The sequence below is a fragment of the Notolepis coatsorum genome (genome assembly GCF_963971535.1).
Source record: "Notolepis coatsorum genome assembly, chromosome: 19".
In the NCBI taxonomy this organism is placed as follows: domain Eukaryota; kingdom Metazoa; phylum Chordata; class Actinopteri; order Aulopiformes; family Paralepididae; genus Notolepis; species Notolepis coatsorum.
The window spans coordinates 4,071,366-4,088,003 of record NC_140183.1 but is presented as its reverse complement, the minus strand read 5'-3'; the positions used below and the strand labels follow the sequence as shown (position 1 = coordinate 4,088,003).

The 16,638-nt window shown below is 42.2% G+C and overlaps 1 protein-coding gene across 1 annotated transcript in view; it reads right to left on the bottom strand.

The window, feature by feature from the left end:
* ptk2ab (protein tyrosine kinase 2ab) overlaps positions 1-16,638 on the bottom strand; it is a gene marked incomplete at its 5' end in the record, with an annotated part of 181,706 nt that overhangs the window by 44,386 nt on the left and 120,682 nt on the right. Inside the window, 4 exons of the mRNA XM_084335922.1 lie at positions 987-1,087; positions 1,215-1,299; positions 3,796-3,893; positions 10,838-10,894. Coding sequence (XP_084192048.1) covers positions 987-1,087; positions 1,215-1,299; positions 3,796-3,893; positions 10,838-10,894 — 341 coding nt within the window. The remainder of the gene's footprint in view (positions 1-986; positions 1,088-1,214; positions 1,300-3,795; positions 3,894-10,837; positions 10,895-16,638) is intronic.

Sequence of the window (16,638 nt, the reverse complement as noted above, 5' to 3'; positions counted from 1 at the left end):
CACACATCAGCAATAAACTCAACTGGGATCATCACACCACTCATCTACTTAAAACAGCCAACCAAAGGCTTTTTCACTTGAGACAACTCAAGAAGTACAAGGTTAGGAAGAACTTAATGATACAATTCTACACAGCCATAATACAAAACATCATTTCACTCTCCATCACTGTATGGTACGGCAACACACCCAAACACACTACACAGACTAGACAGGATCATTCATTATAAAGGCATCCAAAATCATCAACTGCAAACTCCCCACCCTGGACTCCATACACAAACATCACACCATCACACGCGCACACAAAATCATCAGTGACCCCCTGCACCCAGCTCATCACCTCTTCCAACTCCTCCCCTCTGGTAGGAGGTTCAGGTCACTGGGTAGTCGCACGGTTAGGTTCAATAACAGTTTCTTCCCCAAGGCCATACAACTGCTTAACTCCAACTCCTCCTAATTTTACCCCCTGCTGTTATGTTATGTTATGTTTATGTTATGTTATGTTATGTTCCATGTGTCTTCTTACGTCTTTGTGGACTGTGGTGTATTGTCGCAGCTACCACCTGCACCGTGCTCGAATTCCACCGGCCTGGCCGTGTGGCAATAAAAGGAACTTGAACTTGATTATCTGAAATAAAAAATAAATAAAAAGATATCTAACCCTAACTAACCTTACTGTCATGCACTTGTCCTAATAAACTAACCTACACTGTAGCACTCAACACTTTGATGAACATTGTTACACAGCTGATAGAGTTGTGCCCTTCCTGATGACTTGTCGTACAGAACTTGTAAGTGGCTTTGGATAAAAGCGTCAGCTAAATGACTAAATGTAAATGTAAAAAAATATATATATATATATATATTATTTTTTAAATTAATTTTGAGTTCATTTTCATAATGCTGTGTAATTAATTAATCTAATTAACGCGGTAAACTGACAGCCCTAGGTGTGTATATTCATGAATGTAGTGTAACGTTACCTCCGATAGCGTACACAGCTCCATGATAATCCACACAGGGTTTTCTGTGATCACTCCCACCAGCTTGACGATGTGAGGGTGGTCAAACTGTCGCATGGTGACTGGAACAGAAACGAGAGGAGGGCAGCACAGCGCCGTTCAAACATATTCTGAATATAAATCATCTGGAGAATTCAGTCATTTCACAGGTCGTCTAAATGAGCCCCGTCGCAGAGGAGAGTAACTCACGGGCCTCCTGGAGGAACTTCTCCCTGACGCTGTCCGAGGTCGAGTTCTTACACGTCTTCACTGCCACAGACAAGGCCGGGTTCTCCTGCACACACAACAGCAAACAACAGTCAAACAACAGTCAAACAACAGCCCCACAACAGTCAAACAATAACAACAGTCAAACAACAGTCAAACAACAGTCGAACAATAACAACAGTCAAACAATAACAACAGTCAAACAACAGTCAAACAACAGTCGAACAATAACAACAGTCAAACAATAACAACAGTCAAACAACAGTCAAACAACAGTCGAACAATAACAACAGTCGAACAATAACAACAGTCAAACAACAGTCAAACAATAACAACAGTCAAACAGTCAAACAACAGCCAAACAACAGTCAAACAACAGTCAAACAATAACAACAGTCAACAGCCAAACAACAGTCAAACAATAACAACAGGCAGACAACAGTCAAACAACAGTCAAACAACAGTCAAACAACAGCCAAACAACAGTCAAACAATAACAACAGGCAGACAACAGTCAAACAACAGTAAAACAATAACAACAGTCGAACAACAGTCAAACAATAACAACAGGCAGACAACAGTCATAAACAGTCAAACAATAACAACAGTCGAACAACAGTCAAACAACAACAACAGGCAGACAACAGTCATAAACAGTCAAACAATAACAACAGTTCCACAACAGTCAAACAATAACCACAACAGTCAAACAATAACAACAGGCGGACAACAGTCAAACAAGTCAAACAACAGTCAAACAATAACAACAGGCAGACAACAGTCAAACAACAGTCAAACAGTCAAACAACAGTCAAACAATAACAACAGGCAGACAACAGTCAAACAACAGTCAAACAATAACAACAGGCGGACAACAGTCAAACAACAGTCAAACAATAACAACAGTTCTACAACAGTTCCACAACAGTCAAACAATAACAACAGGCGGACAACAGTCAAACAACAGTCAAACAACAGTCATAAACAGTCAAACAATAACAACAGGCAGACAACAGTCCCACAACAGCCATACAACAGTCAAACAATAACAACAGGCAGACAACAGTCCCACAACAGCCATACAAGTCAAACAATAACAGGCAGACAACAGTTCCACAACAGTCAAACAACAACAGTTAACACTATGGCGTCCGTCCACGTATATATACGTGTTTCGAAAAAGAGCGTTGTGGACCAGAGCCACGAGTATATACGTGACGAGTTGTTATTGTTTTATTCCATATTTATAACGCTTCTTAGGTACCCGATCCACTAGCAGGATATTTTCACATATTTGATTTTCGAAACATGCAGTACCGGCCATCGCTCCACTGCAGTATCATTATGTGGATTAAAAAAAAATGCAAGTACAGTTCTGTGGGCGGATCATAGATCCTTGATTCCAAAAGAAGACCCTCCATCTTGGATCAGCTTGCCGAGCGTTTTTTTCAGCGTGGAATAATGGGATTTATGATTAGCCAATGTGCATATCGATCTACCAGAATCCGATGACTGGTGAGGAAATGCTGCCGGCGATCACATGGCCTGACGGTAGGATAATATTACCCCAAATTACAGCTGGATTGGACATTGTTTTATAACCTAACGTGATCGGTCAATGAAAATGCTATATTGAACGCACACTGTATTGCTAATAAATAATACTAATCGGCGTTCCCCGCCGCCCCCATTTCATCCATAGATGCTCTGTAATAGTCCGGATGCTACGCAGTTTGTTTTATTCGTATATATACAGACAGAAATGGCGTTTGATATAACGGCGCCAACGTTTAGCCTATTTTGCAGCCTCCTGCAGAAAAGCCTAGACTAAAGGCGCGATATACCTTATATTCACGACGCTATAAAATGACAACCAACCGATGGATTTTTATTTTCTTTAAGCCATTATGAAGGCACGGTTTATGCACTCAAGTGACAATGAGAATGGACAGATAGCAATACTATAAATGATATATAAAGCTCTTAGAAAGTACATCGGTTTGTTTACAATCCGCTGTCCTCTGAGGCCTAAATCGCCGGGCCCCGCCGGTCGCCATAGTGTTAATAAACAGTCCCACAACAGTCATAAAACAACAGTTAATAAACAGTCCCACAACAGTCAAACAACAACAGTTAATAAACAGTCCCACAACAGTCAAACAACAACAGTTAATAAACAGTCCCACAACAGTCATAAAACAACAGTTAATAAACAGTCCCACAACAGTCATAAAACAACAGTTAATAAACAGTCCCACAACAGTCAAACAACAACAGTTAATAAACAGTCCCACAACAGTCAAACAACAACACCCATACAACAGCAGTAAAACAGTCCCACAACAACAATCATACAACAGTCAATACAACACCAACAACAACCAACAGAGTGTGTGTGTGTGTGTGTGTGTGTGTGTGTGTGTGTGTGTGTGTGTGTGTGTGTGTGTAGGTGTGTGTGTGTGTAGGTGTGTGTGTGTGTGTGTGTGTGTGTGTGTGTGTGTGTGTGTGTGTGTGTGTGTGTGTGTGTGTGTGTGTGTGTGTAGGTGTGTAGGTGTGTGTGTACCGGGCTGATGTACACTCCTTGGTGAACGTCTCCAAACTGTCCCTCTCCAATACAGCGACCCAACTCTATACGATCCCTCTGGATCTCATAGTCCCGCGCTGCTCACACACATCCACAAACACGCACACAAATGAGGGGGAAAGAAATACAGTATACATTTAGTTCAGCCACACACACACAATCGCTCCCTCTCTCGCTCTCTCTTTCACACACAGACACACATGTAAAATAAAAACATAACACAACAAATACACACACATTGATCTGCATCTCATATGAATCAAGCTTCTCAGAGTAGCAGTAGTCAACAGGTCAGAAAGGTCAAGGGTCACTGCTGGGTCAGCCGTTTAATAAAGGAGACATGTTTGTCACAATGTATACAGAAATGCATTATTTGCTAAACTACATGGGTTTGAAAGACTATTATGAAGCCCATTATTCTGACCCATAAACTAAAGGCAATACTCTGAGAAGCTTCGTCACTACTAGGGATGGGCGTGAGTCATCGATGACTCGTAGCTATGAGAAAAAATAAAGAATTACATATCTTTTGTGTATGTGTAAGATTATAACTGTTTGTTGGTTTCCTTAAACATGTATACGTGAATGAACAAAAATAAGTAAAAAAATATATATAAATTCTAATATATATATATATTATTTTTTTTTAGTTTTTTTCCCTTTTCGAGTAATACACGATCAATCGGGTATAGCATGCGATCAATCGATCTGGATTTTTCTTTAAAATGCCCATCCCTAGTCACTCCCACTACTAACACGGCGCTCCGTCCACAGGCATGCACCAGCAGCATCATCAAACAGACGCGTCACAGTGTGTGAGCAGCATGCAAAACTACAGCCATGCCATGGGATGTGGAGCCATACTAGCCAACAGCACTGTGTGGAAATTAATTACATTATGTCCTGCTGAGCCCACGTATCTCCAAATAGCCAACTGAACCATTCAGGTGAAGAACCATATAAGTCCGTTTTGAAATGTTCTGGACAGCGTGTGTATTTTCCAGTTGTACAGTAAATTCAATCAAAATCATTTGAGTGTGAAATGTGGTACATGACCTCTGAAGTACCGTAATTCCTCTAATAGTAACCCCGGCTTGTATTTGTTTCAACTGTAGCGGGTACCAGGCTTTTATTAGGAGGAGGCATGTATAAGATAGAGGCCTATATTTCAAATTTTCAAACAGATCATAATGAATAAATCAACATTTAGTGTCAGTTTGAACCCAGTAAAATGTACTGCGTTCATTTATTGAAACCAAGTACTGTATGAAATAGTAAACAGTGCAATTACAGGTGGTCACTGGTCATTTCAACGTTTTCAAAGTGAAATCAAGTAACTAGCTCAGTATGCAGCTCAGTATATTAGTAACCGGCTTGTATTAGGAGGCCGGCTTATAATTGCTTAGCTCAAGAGCGCACCCGGCCATTAATAGAGACCCGGCTTGTATTTGAGACCCGGTTACTATTAGAGGAATTACGGTAATCAAACATTACCATCTTTAAAAGGAACATTTATGATAAATGAGCTTAAAATCTTCTCCAGAGTCGGACAAGATAGATACCAAATTCCTCTCTGGTGTTTTTGGCCCAACAGCTAGGCTAGCTGGGCCCATAATGTTGGTGTGTTCCTTTAACTATGAATGTACACAACAGTCCTGACTCGTCAATCTTTAGATAATAAAGGTAAAGGACTTTATATAGTTCTCGGACTGAAGGATTTGTCTTTTTAGGAACTGGGACACATTTGTTTTCCCACTGGCAGCTCATTTGTGCATTTTAAACTTTACATTACAATGCATCGTCAGTGGTTTGGTCATGAAAAATGTTCTTCGTGTGAGAGACTATATGTCAGCTGGTAGGTAACTATTTAAGTTGAAGATATTAAGTTTCTACAGGCCAGTGATGGAGACAAAGTCCAGACACTTGGAGCTCAACGTCTGAAGCAGCATCTCTCTCAACATCTGAAGCAGCATCTCTCTCAACATCTGAAGCAGCAACTCTCAACATTCCAGAGGATACTAAAAAGATAATGAAACACATTTAGATAATTTATAATGCCTTTCATTTTAGAAAATAGGAATCAAGAATCTGTACGCCTCAGATGTTCAGAGTAGTTGCTACGCATGCTAGCTATAATGCTAGCCCAATACAATGCACATTACTTAAAGGGGCACTTGACACAAAAATAAAAAGCTGATTTATTCTGCACATAATCTAACACACATCCAAAAGTGTAATCCTTGTGTTGTATTAAATTACAGCACCATACAATTATAAGATAGCAGTCCCTATAAAACAAGGCATTGTTCTTTTTTTTATTTACATAATTTCATGGAGCTGTAATTAACACAACACAAGGATTCAATGTCCCCGATGACATCACTGGTGGCCATATTCAAGCAAATTTACTCCCAATAACTGTCAAACTAAATTAATGTGTGTAAAACTGCTGGATGTGCGTGAGATTATGTGCAAAATACATCAGCATTGTGTTTTGGTGAAGTGCCCCTTTAGAAGAGCTTGAGCGATTCAAAGGTAAGGAAACCATTTTCTGTCTGTAACCTAGGTCAATGTCAGGCACACAATCTTTATCTGATGATTCTAATGCTTCATTTGAGCTGTAGCCTAGCATGTCTGTAATGTAATGTCTGTAATGAGCAACATATTCATACCCGAGAGACGACAACTTGTTATAAAAGCGGCATTACATTAAGTTTAGTTCCTCATTATCCACTTGTCACTGTTAGCGAGCATGGCATATTCTTCATAAATTATTTAACCTATATTCAACCAGGTTACTGGTTAAATGGTTAGTGATGCTGTCGATACACAATATGTATATTATTACATTTCACTGTAAATGTACCTTTTTGTCACTCTGTATATGTCAGAGTTTTTTTTTATCGTCGTACTAAACAGACAGTGTTTTTTAGTATGTTAAATTAGAGAACAAAATCCGTGACCACAAGACTACATCAAAACACATCACAGCCACGGCAAGAAAAACGTGTCAAATCAACAGAGAAATATTAATAATAATAATAATAATAATAATAATAATAATAATAATAATAATAATAATAATAATAATAATAATAATTAAAGAGGGCTTCAGTTTACAGCAGGCAAACGTAAAAAGAGAGAAAAATCACAACAACCACCAAACCAAACCACGATATAGAAGTGACGCGTCCAGACGGGTTACCTTGGTCTAGTCCATAGTATTCTGTCCCAGAGGGCGAGTGATGGAACATATAAACAACCACCTGTCAGTTTCTACATGTTTGGTTCATGTTATTCTGGTTATGCAATGAATAAACGAGTGAATAACATTCACACACACACACAGAAGGTTCATCAGAATCTCTATTACAAGACAATGTGAATCCCATGTTGACAAGGACAGAACAAGCTCTGAGGTCGACTAATGCTATGATCAACCAATCTTCTTTAATGGAAGATAACACAAGTAATAGCCCCAATGAAGGATGTCAACTTTTACATATATTTCAAAAGAATTATCTGACTGAATATCAGATCAGCGATTTTCACGACAAAAACCGCATCAGCCTGGCTGTGTGCTGAATAGAACTTAACTGAGCCCGGACCGTTAGTGTAGGAAGATTCAATCTTATTGTCACATACATAGTCAGTCATTTGGTAATCCAGTAATAGCAGTTAAAAAAAATATTTTTAGTGTAGGATTGAACTGAAAGATACTAGTTATGAATGATAGAAAATGCAAAGCCATGTTGGGGTGATTGTTTGAACATCTTAGACTAGTAAGCTTTCACAACAACACCATAGTACAGTACAAAATAATGCTGTATAATAATGATAATGATAATAGTACTAATTGACTGATCCCAAGTGCCTTTAGCTTGATCTGCATTCCATTTGGTCATCTTTTTGACGTCCTTTTCTATGGAGACTACTTGGATTTTCCGCTGCTGCGAATGTTTGAAAAATGTGCCTGAGAAACGTTTGTTTTTATTCTTAACCTAACTTTATGACTCAAAAGGTTGGTGACTGTCATTTAATTCATGTTAGCATTAATATTTGCTAGACCATTATGTAACACAAACTTATTAGCTGATGGGAGAAGTTACACAGGCTCCAACCAACCCACATAAAAAGGAAATGTAGGCCTGTCCGGTGCTCTCAGAGTAGGACGATCTTGAATCAGGGAGAGACTTCCGAGATTTAGTCCAAAGTAGAACACTAGAGCACAGAGATGTAGTAGCAGTAGAGAACAGAGATTTAGTAGCAGTAGAGAACAGAGATTTAGTAGCAGTAGAGAACAGATATTTAGTAGCAGTAAAGCACAGAGATTTAGTAGCAGTAGAACACTAGAGCACAGATATTTAAGGCAATAAACGTTATTTTAAACTACTAACATCTCTGTGCTCTACTGCTACTAAATCTCTGTGTTCTAGTGCTCTACTGCTACTAAAAGTCCCTCCCTGATGCAAACTTAGTGTTGGCTACTTACACTAATGATTACTACTACTACTACTACTTTTTTGCTATCTCTCTGTAAAACCGTTGTTCAGCTGAAAGAGTTGTGCCCTTCCTTCCTGCTGACTTGTCGTACATAACTTGTAAGTCGTTTCGGAAAAAAGCGTCAGCTAAATGACAAAATGTAAAAAATTTAAAGGCTAACGGTAATGTTAGGCTACTGAACTACTACATTTACATTTCATTTACATTTAGCTGACGCTTTTATCCAAAGCGACTTACAAGTTCTGTACGACAAGTCATCAGGAAGGGCACAACTCTATCAGCTGAGTAACAATGTTCATCAAAGTGTTGAGTGCTACAGTGTAGGTTAGTTTATTAGGACAAGTGCATGACAGTAAGGTTAGTTAGGGTTAGATACATTTTTATTTTTATTCAGATAATGGTTGAAGAAGTGCGTCTTTAGTCGACGGCGAAAGATTGGACGGGATTCGGCTGTCCTCCTAACTGGGGTGGGTAGTTCATTCCACCATTGTGGGGCAAGGACTGAGAATAGGCGACTTCTCTTTGATGACCCTCCCGGAGCTCGGATGGGAGTGGGTCTGAGGCGGCCAGAAGATGCAGAGCTTAGGGGTCTTGAGGGTGTGTAGTTAGAGACCATTGACCGGAGGTAGGCGGTCTACTACTACTTACTAAGTTGCCACTAGCTACGCTCTTTCTGGTCCCTGGCTGTTTTATGTGGCATTAATGCTAGCTACGCTAGCTAGCTAGCTACATAATGGCATGACATGAGATAGCTCTACATTAGCCAGCCAGGGACCAGCAAGCTACCTCAGTGGTAAAGAATTGTGTTAGGGGTTTAACACTAGCAGTTGTTGAACATTGGTTTACAGAGTGTTATATTGGACGGCAAAAATCTGCTAGCACTGCTAGCAAACGTAACGGATGCAGGGGCGTTCAATGTACATTGTTCAAACGTTCAATCTATTTGCTACATTTTGACACAGTCGCTTAGCAACGGATGCTAAGGTATGATTGGAGGGTCACAGAAATAAGGTGGCGCTTTGGATCAGTCAGTTCACCCTAGCAGGCCAATAGCAGCAGCAGCAGTGACAGCAGCAGCTCAGCAGACTGTTTCTACTGAGAGACCTCATCTTCCAAACCAGGTTCTTCAAGGAATGAATGAGGATGATGATGAAGAAGGAAGTTTAGTAGGAAGTGAAAAGGATTCAGCAAACACTCACCTAGAACACACTGAGCAGGCAGCCAGACACTGCTACTAAAACACACACACACTTTCACTCACTCACTCGCCCGCCCGCCCGTCCGCCCACTCACCCATCCCATAATCCATCCAACTATCCATCTAACCATCTGTTCATTCATTCCATCCCAACTACCAATGAATAATTTGGCATAATTACTGCCGTGGTGCAGTGGTTAACACCGTCGCCTCACAGTAAAAAAGGTCCTGGGTTCGATTCCCGCTTGGGGGGACCAGGTTGCCGAGTTACCAGGTACCCAGGTGGGGTATCTCCCGGGGCTTTCCTGTGCAGAGTTTGCATGTTCTCTCCCCTGTGTGCTCGCAAGGGTTTCCCCTCCAGAAAAAAAGAGATAAACCCAATGGAAAAACATGAGAGTCTGGTCTCAGGCACAAACTATTACAAATTACAACTTGAGGCTGAGAGCAGACAAAGTTTCACACGGTCATACATTTGCCTCTACACCAGACTCCACCCCATCGCCACACTCTGTACATTAGGGTGGGGTGTAGAAAATCAGCAGATATGAATCTGGAAATCCAATTGCATCAATCTGTTAAATCTGAGTCTGAATTATCATAGTTAGTGTTCATGTATTAAATTTTATTAGAATGGGGCACCTCATTAAAGAGGTTCTTTAAATGGTTTTTGGTGTGTTTCAGTTGAGTTCACGTCATGGTCATGTAAAGACCTGTTTTGTGAGTATCTTTATGTCAATAAAAGACCAGTTTGCCCAGTGTAAAACCTTTTTGCCTCTGTCCCTCAATCAATCCCATCGCATATGCCTTTAATACAATGATTACCACAGTAAAGAACATTCTCCTGAGTATCAGGGCTTAACACAAGCTCTCGGAGAAGTTGTTTTAAACACAACAAGAACTCAACGTAAAGGGAAAAAAACAGATGTTCGCTAGCTCCCAGGTTACCCCCACACACACATCAGACAGCTGTCTCTCACTCTCTCAACATAATATCAGAGTATCATACGGATGCCACTCGGTGTGTAAATGGTAAATGGCTGCTTTTTTATATAGCGCTTTTATCCAAAGCGCTTTACAATTTGTTACTCACATTTGACCCATTCACTCACACATTCACTCACACCGACGGCGGAGGCAACCATGCAAGGTGCCAACCTGCTCATCGGGAGCAATTAGGGGTTAAGTGTCTTGCTCAAGGACACATCGACACGCTGCCCGGGAGGAGCGGGAATCGAACCGGGAACCTCCGGATTGCCAGACGACTGCTCTACCTCCCGAGCCACTGTCGCCCCATGTGTGTGTGTGTGTGTGTGGACTCACTAGAAGGCATGGTGTAGGTATCCTCCTCGTCTATGATCTCAGCGTAGTCATCTGTTTCTAGAGAGGGAGAGAGAGAGAGAGAGGGGTAGAGGGAATTAGAGACAGACAAATTGGTAAGTATTGTGACTAAATCTACTAATCCCACAAATCAAAACACAGCAGGGTTATTAAAACACCACAAATCTAAAACACAACAATTATATTAGACAGCAGGGTTACTAAAACACCACATATCTAAAACAAAGCTACTCTATTAGACAGGCCGGTTGGATTCCAAAAAGAATTTCCCAGTTAATTGATCGCCATCTGGTAGATCGATATGTCCATTGGCTGATGCTATATTCCTTTACTGCATACTGAATTTGGCATCGCAAAAAGTATTCCAGGCGATCTGGTGAAGCCATAGCTTTAGGCTAACAGAAAAGCTAACCCGGAGCGGAAAAAAAGTGACAACCGGTCTGCAACAGGGGAAACTGCATTATCGAGACAGCGGCAATACCAGGATCTGGCCAGTACTGCACTTTCGGAGTCCCGATATGCCGTTTCCAGTGAAAATACAGCTCTGTGACATTGAGTAAGATATTAAAATGGAATAAAAGCAAAACAGAGTTTACCACGTACTGTATATATACATGGTTGGCCTTCAAATGATGGCGCCCAATCACGTATATATATACGTGGTTGGCCGCGAATCGGTTAAACAGCAGGATTACTAAGACACCACACATTTAAAACATAGCTAAGCCTGGCCAAGCCAGGTGCATGATTCACAAAAGACGCGATATCTCACTTCCTAGAAAATGTGCATGTATTTTTGGGAAATGGCCACTCTTTAGGCTGGGGTTGCACAAACGGTTTGTTCCATGTTGGGAGTATAAATATAAGCATTTCAAATGATCCATAGTATGTCTCCATAGCTATAATATAGAATATCATGGGTCTACAAACATCATTAAAACGTTCTGAAACGCTGGCGCCAGATATTAAAGATGGGAAAACAGTGTGGCGGTCAATGAGTTAAATAGCAGAATTACTAAGACACCACAAATCTAAAACATAGCTATTCTTATTAAACAGCAGGATTACTAAAACACCACAAATCTAAAACACAGCTACTCTATTAGGTCGCTTTCACATATAGTTTTAGTGGACTCTGTGCGATTCGGGGGGTGAAGTTGCAGCAACATTGTTGCATTCTTCATTTGGATCGGTTTGCTTTCACACTGCAATTTGTCAAGCGCACCAAACGTTCTGAACAATGTCACGCGATCGAAAAGGGCGCTCGTCTAATTGGATATATATAGAATCCCAAAAACAGGCTTCGGGGACAGCTCTACAGCGCACACACACACCACATTATTCTCAGGAGCAGAATTCGAACATTCGAACACATCAAAAAGGGCGGCGCTCGTCTATTGGACACAACAGCGAGTGGAAATCCCTGCCCTTCAGGAGTGAAATCCGCGACACACAAACATGCAGCAACATCACATTTATAAGGTTGTGGGATTTCTGCTCTCCTGGAGAGAAGAGATGGAAGAGACCCAAATCAGACGATTGGAGAAAACTAAAACACTTTTCCTTTGCCCCGTCTTCCACTCACGTCTCTCTCACACACTCACACACACGCGCGCACACAGCACACTCCGCTGACAGCAGGGACTCTCTCTCTCTTTCTGTTTCACAGTGCAGTAGAACAGGCGGGACAGCACCGCGGTGTTAGTTTTGTTTCCTTCTCCCCAAGATGCACAGTTTATCGGGTCACTTCCTATATTTGGTCTTGCGTTTGGTCCGATGAGCATTCACACCACAAAAGTACGCACCAGGGTTCGTCAGAGCCTCCACAGCACCCCAAAACCAAGCGGACTATCCGAGGAAACTAACTCTGGTCCGTCTGGTCCGGACCAAACAGCTCTGGTGTGAAAGCGACCTTAGACAGCAGGATTACTAAAACATCTAAAAACACAGCTAGTCTATTAGACAGCAGGATTACTAAAACACCGCAAATCTAAAACACAGCTACTCTATTAGACAGCAGGATTACTAAAACACCACAAATCTAAAACACAGCTACTCTATTAGACGGCAGGATTACTAAAACACCACAAATCTAAAACACAGCTACTCTATTAGACGGCAGGATTACTAAAACACCACAAATCTAAAACACAGCTACTCTATTAGACAGCAGGATTACTAAAACACCACAAATCTAAAACACAGCTAGTCTATTAGACAGCAGGATTACTAAAACACCACAAATCTAAAACACAGCTAGTCTATTAGACAGCAGGATTACTAAAACACCACAAATCTAAAACACAGCTACTCTATTAGACAGCAGGATTACTAAGACACACACACACAAATAAACTACTACCCACTATCATGTATCAAGTAGACTGAAACTATAGCACAGCTACAGGAATGGGGGGAGAGTGAGAGCGAGAGCGAGAGAGAGAGAGAGAGCGAGAGTGACGGACGGAAAGGGACGTTCTTTCCAGAGGGGTTTAGGAACAGATTGAGTCATGGGAAGCCCACAAGACAAACAAACGAGACGGGTCAGGAGAAGGAGGTGGTGTTGTTTACCATCGTCGCCACTAGTGTGACCTGCAGGTTCCAGCCGCATGCAGAGAAAGAGGAAGAGAGAGAGAAAGAGATTCATACAGAGAAATGAAAGGAGAAGAGTTAGTCAGTTAGTCAGATAGGTAGTCTAGCTGGTTGAATGAACAGTGGGATAACCAAACACAGTTGAACTGATTGGATCAGAACATTCTCTACGGGCCTTTAAGACAACTCATTCAGCGTAGAGCACAACTTAAACATGACCAGCCAAAAAGCCTTCACCCACAATCTCCTGAGACTAATGAACCAATAGGAGGCAGCGAGCCCAAATAAAAACCATATGACATCAAGCCAAACCAAGAGTAGATTTTCTCAAAAGTACAATGAAAATCATGTTTTTCCAATCATGTTGCATTGTTTAACAGAAGACATGTCAATGTGTTATCAAAAATGTTATAGCTGTGAGTATTATGGAAATATGACTAAAGCCCCTTAAACTATCATCCTGGTAGTCAACATGACCTGATTCGCCCATCAGTCAGTTGTAAAGAATATTATCAGCTAGCTAGTCGATAAACAAGTAATGAAACAAACTAGTTTGCAACAAATCACTCTGCATCACTTTTCAAGCCCGACAGGGTGTGCTAACAACAACATGTTTTCTACAAACTCCCAGAGGAACCAGCAGCTTTAACTCTTTAATTGCCAGACCCGAGATATCTCGGGTTAACTCGCCATGCGTTGGACGCCAGAACTCGAGATATCTCGGGTTTTGGTAGTTTTTTCTTTTATTCGCTATTTTCATTCATTATTCATCCATTGACCTCGGTGTTGCCATACGAAAGGATTTTCATGCATTCATGATGAAACATAATACCTATGATTTGATTTGGAAATAGTAGCGTGTCCAGGCAAGAAACGCCAACGCTTATAGTAGAATTCACGTTGCGCCCTATTACTCGCTTCCCAGGAATGATCCCGGACCACTCTGAAATGATATTCACCACGGGATAACACATGAACGTATGCATGACATTTGTTTCTCTTTTTTGCATCTTGGACGCAAGAAAGTCAGTGTCAAATGACCATAGTATTGTCCCCATAGCTATAATATAGAATATAGATATAGCTCGGGGGCGGCTGGGTGGCGCAGCGGACATTGCGCTCGTCACCAACGCAAGAGACACCGGGTTCGACTCCGGCTGTCGCCGTTGCCTCCGGCTTGGGCCAGTCGTCATACTGACTCAATTGGCAGAGTTAGCGGGGGGAAGTCGATGGGTGGTAATCTGGACGTTGTGGACAGCGACTCCTACAGGTCGGTTGGGGGACGCCTGCACAGCAGAGACAGGAAGTGGCGGGGGTAGTGTGAGCCTCCCACACGTTACACCACGTTAGTCCGCGCTGGCAGGTGAAAAGATGTGACAGGCTGCCTCCTCGTGCACCGGAGGGGATACGTGATGCAAGGCTTCTATCCTCCCTACAACCGACCAGTGGGGGGCATATGCGAGCAACGTTCAAGACAGGGGAGGGGAGAATTGGCACAGCGGGTAATTGGGATGGGAGAAAAAGAGAAAAAGTGGATAAAAAAAAATAATATAGATATTGCTCTACAAACAAGGTGACGCACTCCTATCTTTAAAGCTTGGAATAGCTACAACGGGACCCGGCTAATGGCTGGCGCTGAATGAATTAAGCTAGATTTGTCAGAAAATTATAAAAAAAAGTATTTCCCAGCCCCTGATCTGTAGGTGGTTCTGCACACGGCGTGAACCTTCCTACAAGGAACACGATGGTTCATCTCAACAACCAATCATGGTCTTTCGGGCCCCTCACCCATGGCCCCGGGATCAGATAACTAACATCAAGTCGAGTCAAGTCATTTATTTTTAAAGCATGTTTAAGAACTCAAGAGCCAACCAAAGTGCTGTACAATCAAAGCATAAAATGTTATAATATAAAATACAAAAATACAAAAAGGCACAGCAGGATAAGACAGTACATTCAGAGAATAGGACAACAACAGCAGGCCAACACACGGATAGGGGAACACAAGGTACAGTATAGCACAGAGGGGACAGAGGAGCACGAGCAGAGATACAGTGGGGAGGGGGCAGGATAAAATTGCATGGGCGTGTGCGAGTTAGGGTGTGGGAGAATCAGGGTTTATTGAAGGCTAGGGAGTAAAAGTGGGTTTTTAGTCGGGACTTAAATGTCTCCAGCGAGGGGGCAGATCGGATCTCCAGGGGAAGCTGGTTCCACAGTTTGGGGGCCACGGCCTTGAAGGAGCGATCGCCTCTCTTTTTGAGTCTGGTGCGGGGGGGGTACCTGGGTGCTGAGTAGGGGGTGATGAGCTCGGTGATGTATAGGGGTGCTGCACCCGATAGTGCCTTAAAGGTCAGGAGGAGGATTTTGAAATCTATTCTACGTGGGACTGGGAGCCAGTGTAGGGAGGCTAGGACTGGTGTGATGTGTTCTCTCTTTCTGGTGCCGGTAAGGAAGGAGTGTTGTACCATTCGGAGGCGGGAGATGGCTGCCTGACTGATGCCGGTGTAGAGGGCATTGCAGTAGTCAAGGCGTGATGTGATGAATGAGCCAGGTCAACGGGGGAAAGGATTGTTTTTATTTTACTGATGTTACGGAGTTGGAAAAAGCATGATTTTTACTACGGCATTTACCTGCCGGTCGAATTTGAGCTCTGGGTCAAAGATTACGCCCAGGCTCTTGACCGGGAATTTGAGCTCTGGGTCAAAGATTACGCCCAGGCTCTTGACCGGGGGTTTGAAGTGGGTGGAGAGTTGTCCTAGGCTGTTGCAGAGGAGGATTTGGTGGAGGAGGGGGGGGCCAAACAAAATGATCTGTTTTGTTTTCATTTAGCTGAAGGAAGTTGAGGGCCATCCAGCTTTTTATGTCCAGAGAGACAGTTTTTTAAGGGAGTCTAGGTTAGCTGCGTCAGAGGGGTTGAGGGGAAGGTATATTTGGGAGTCATCGGAATAAAAGTGTATATTTTGACTAGCGCTGTCTCAGTGCTGTGTCCTGCCCTGAAACCTGACTGGAATTTGTCTAGGAGGTTGTTGTGATGTAGGAAGGGGAGGAGTTGTGCCAGGACAGCCTTTTCTAAAAATCTTAACTAGGAAGGGTGATTTGGATATGGGCCTGTAATTATTGAGGAGAGCAGGGTCCAGGTTAGTTTTCTCAGGAGGGGCTCAACCATGGCGTGCTTAAGGGAGGAGGGAACA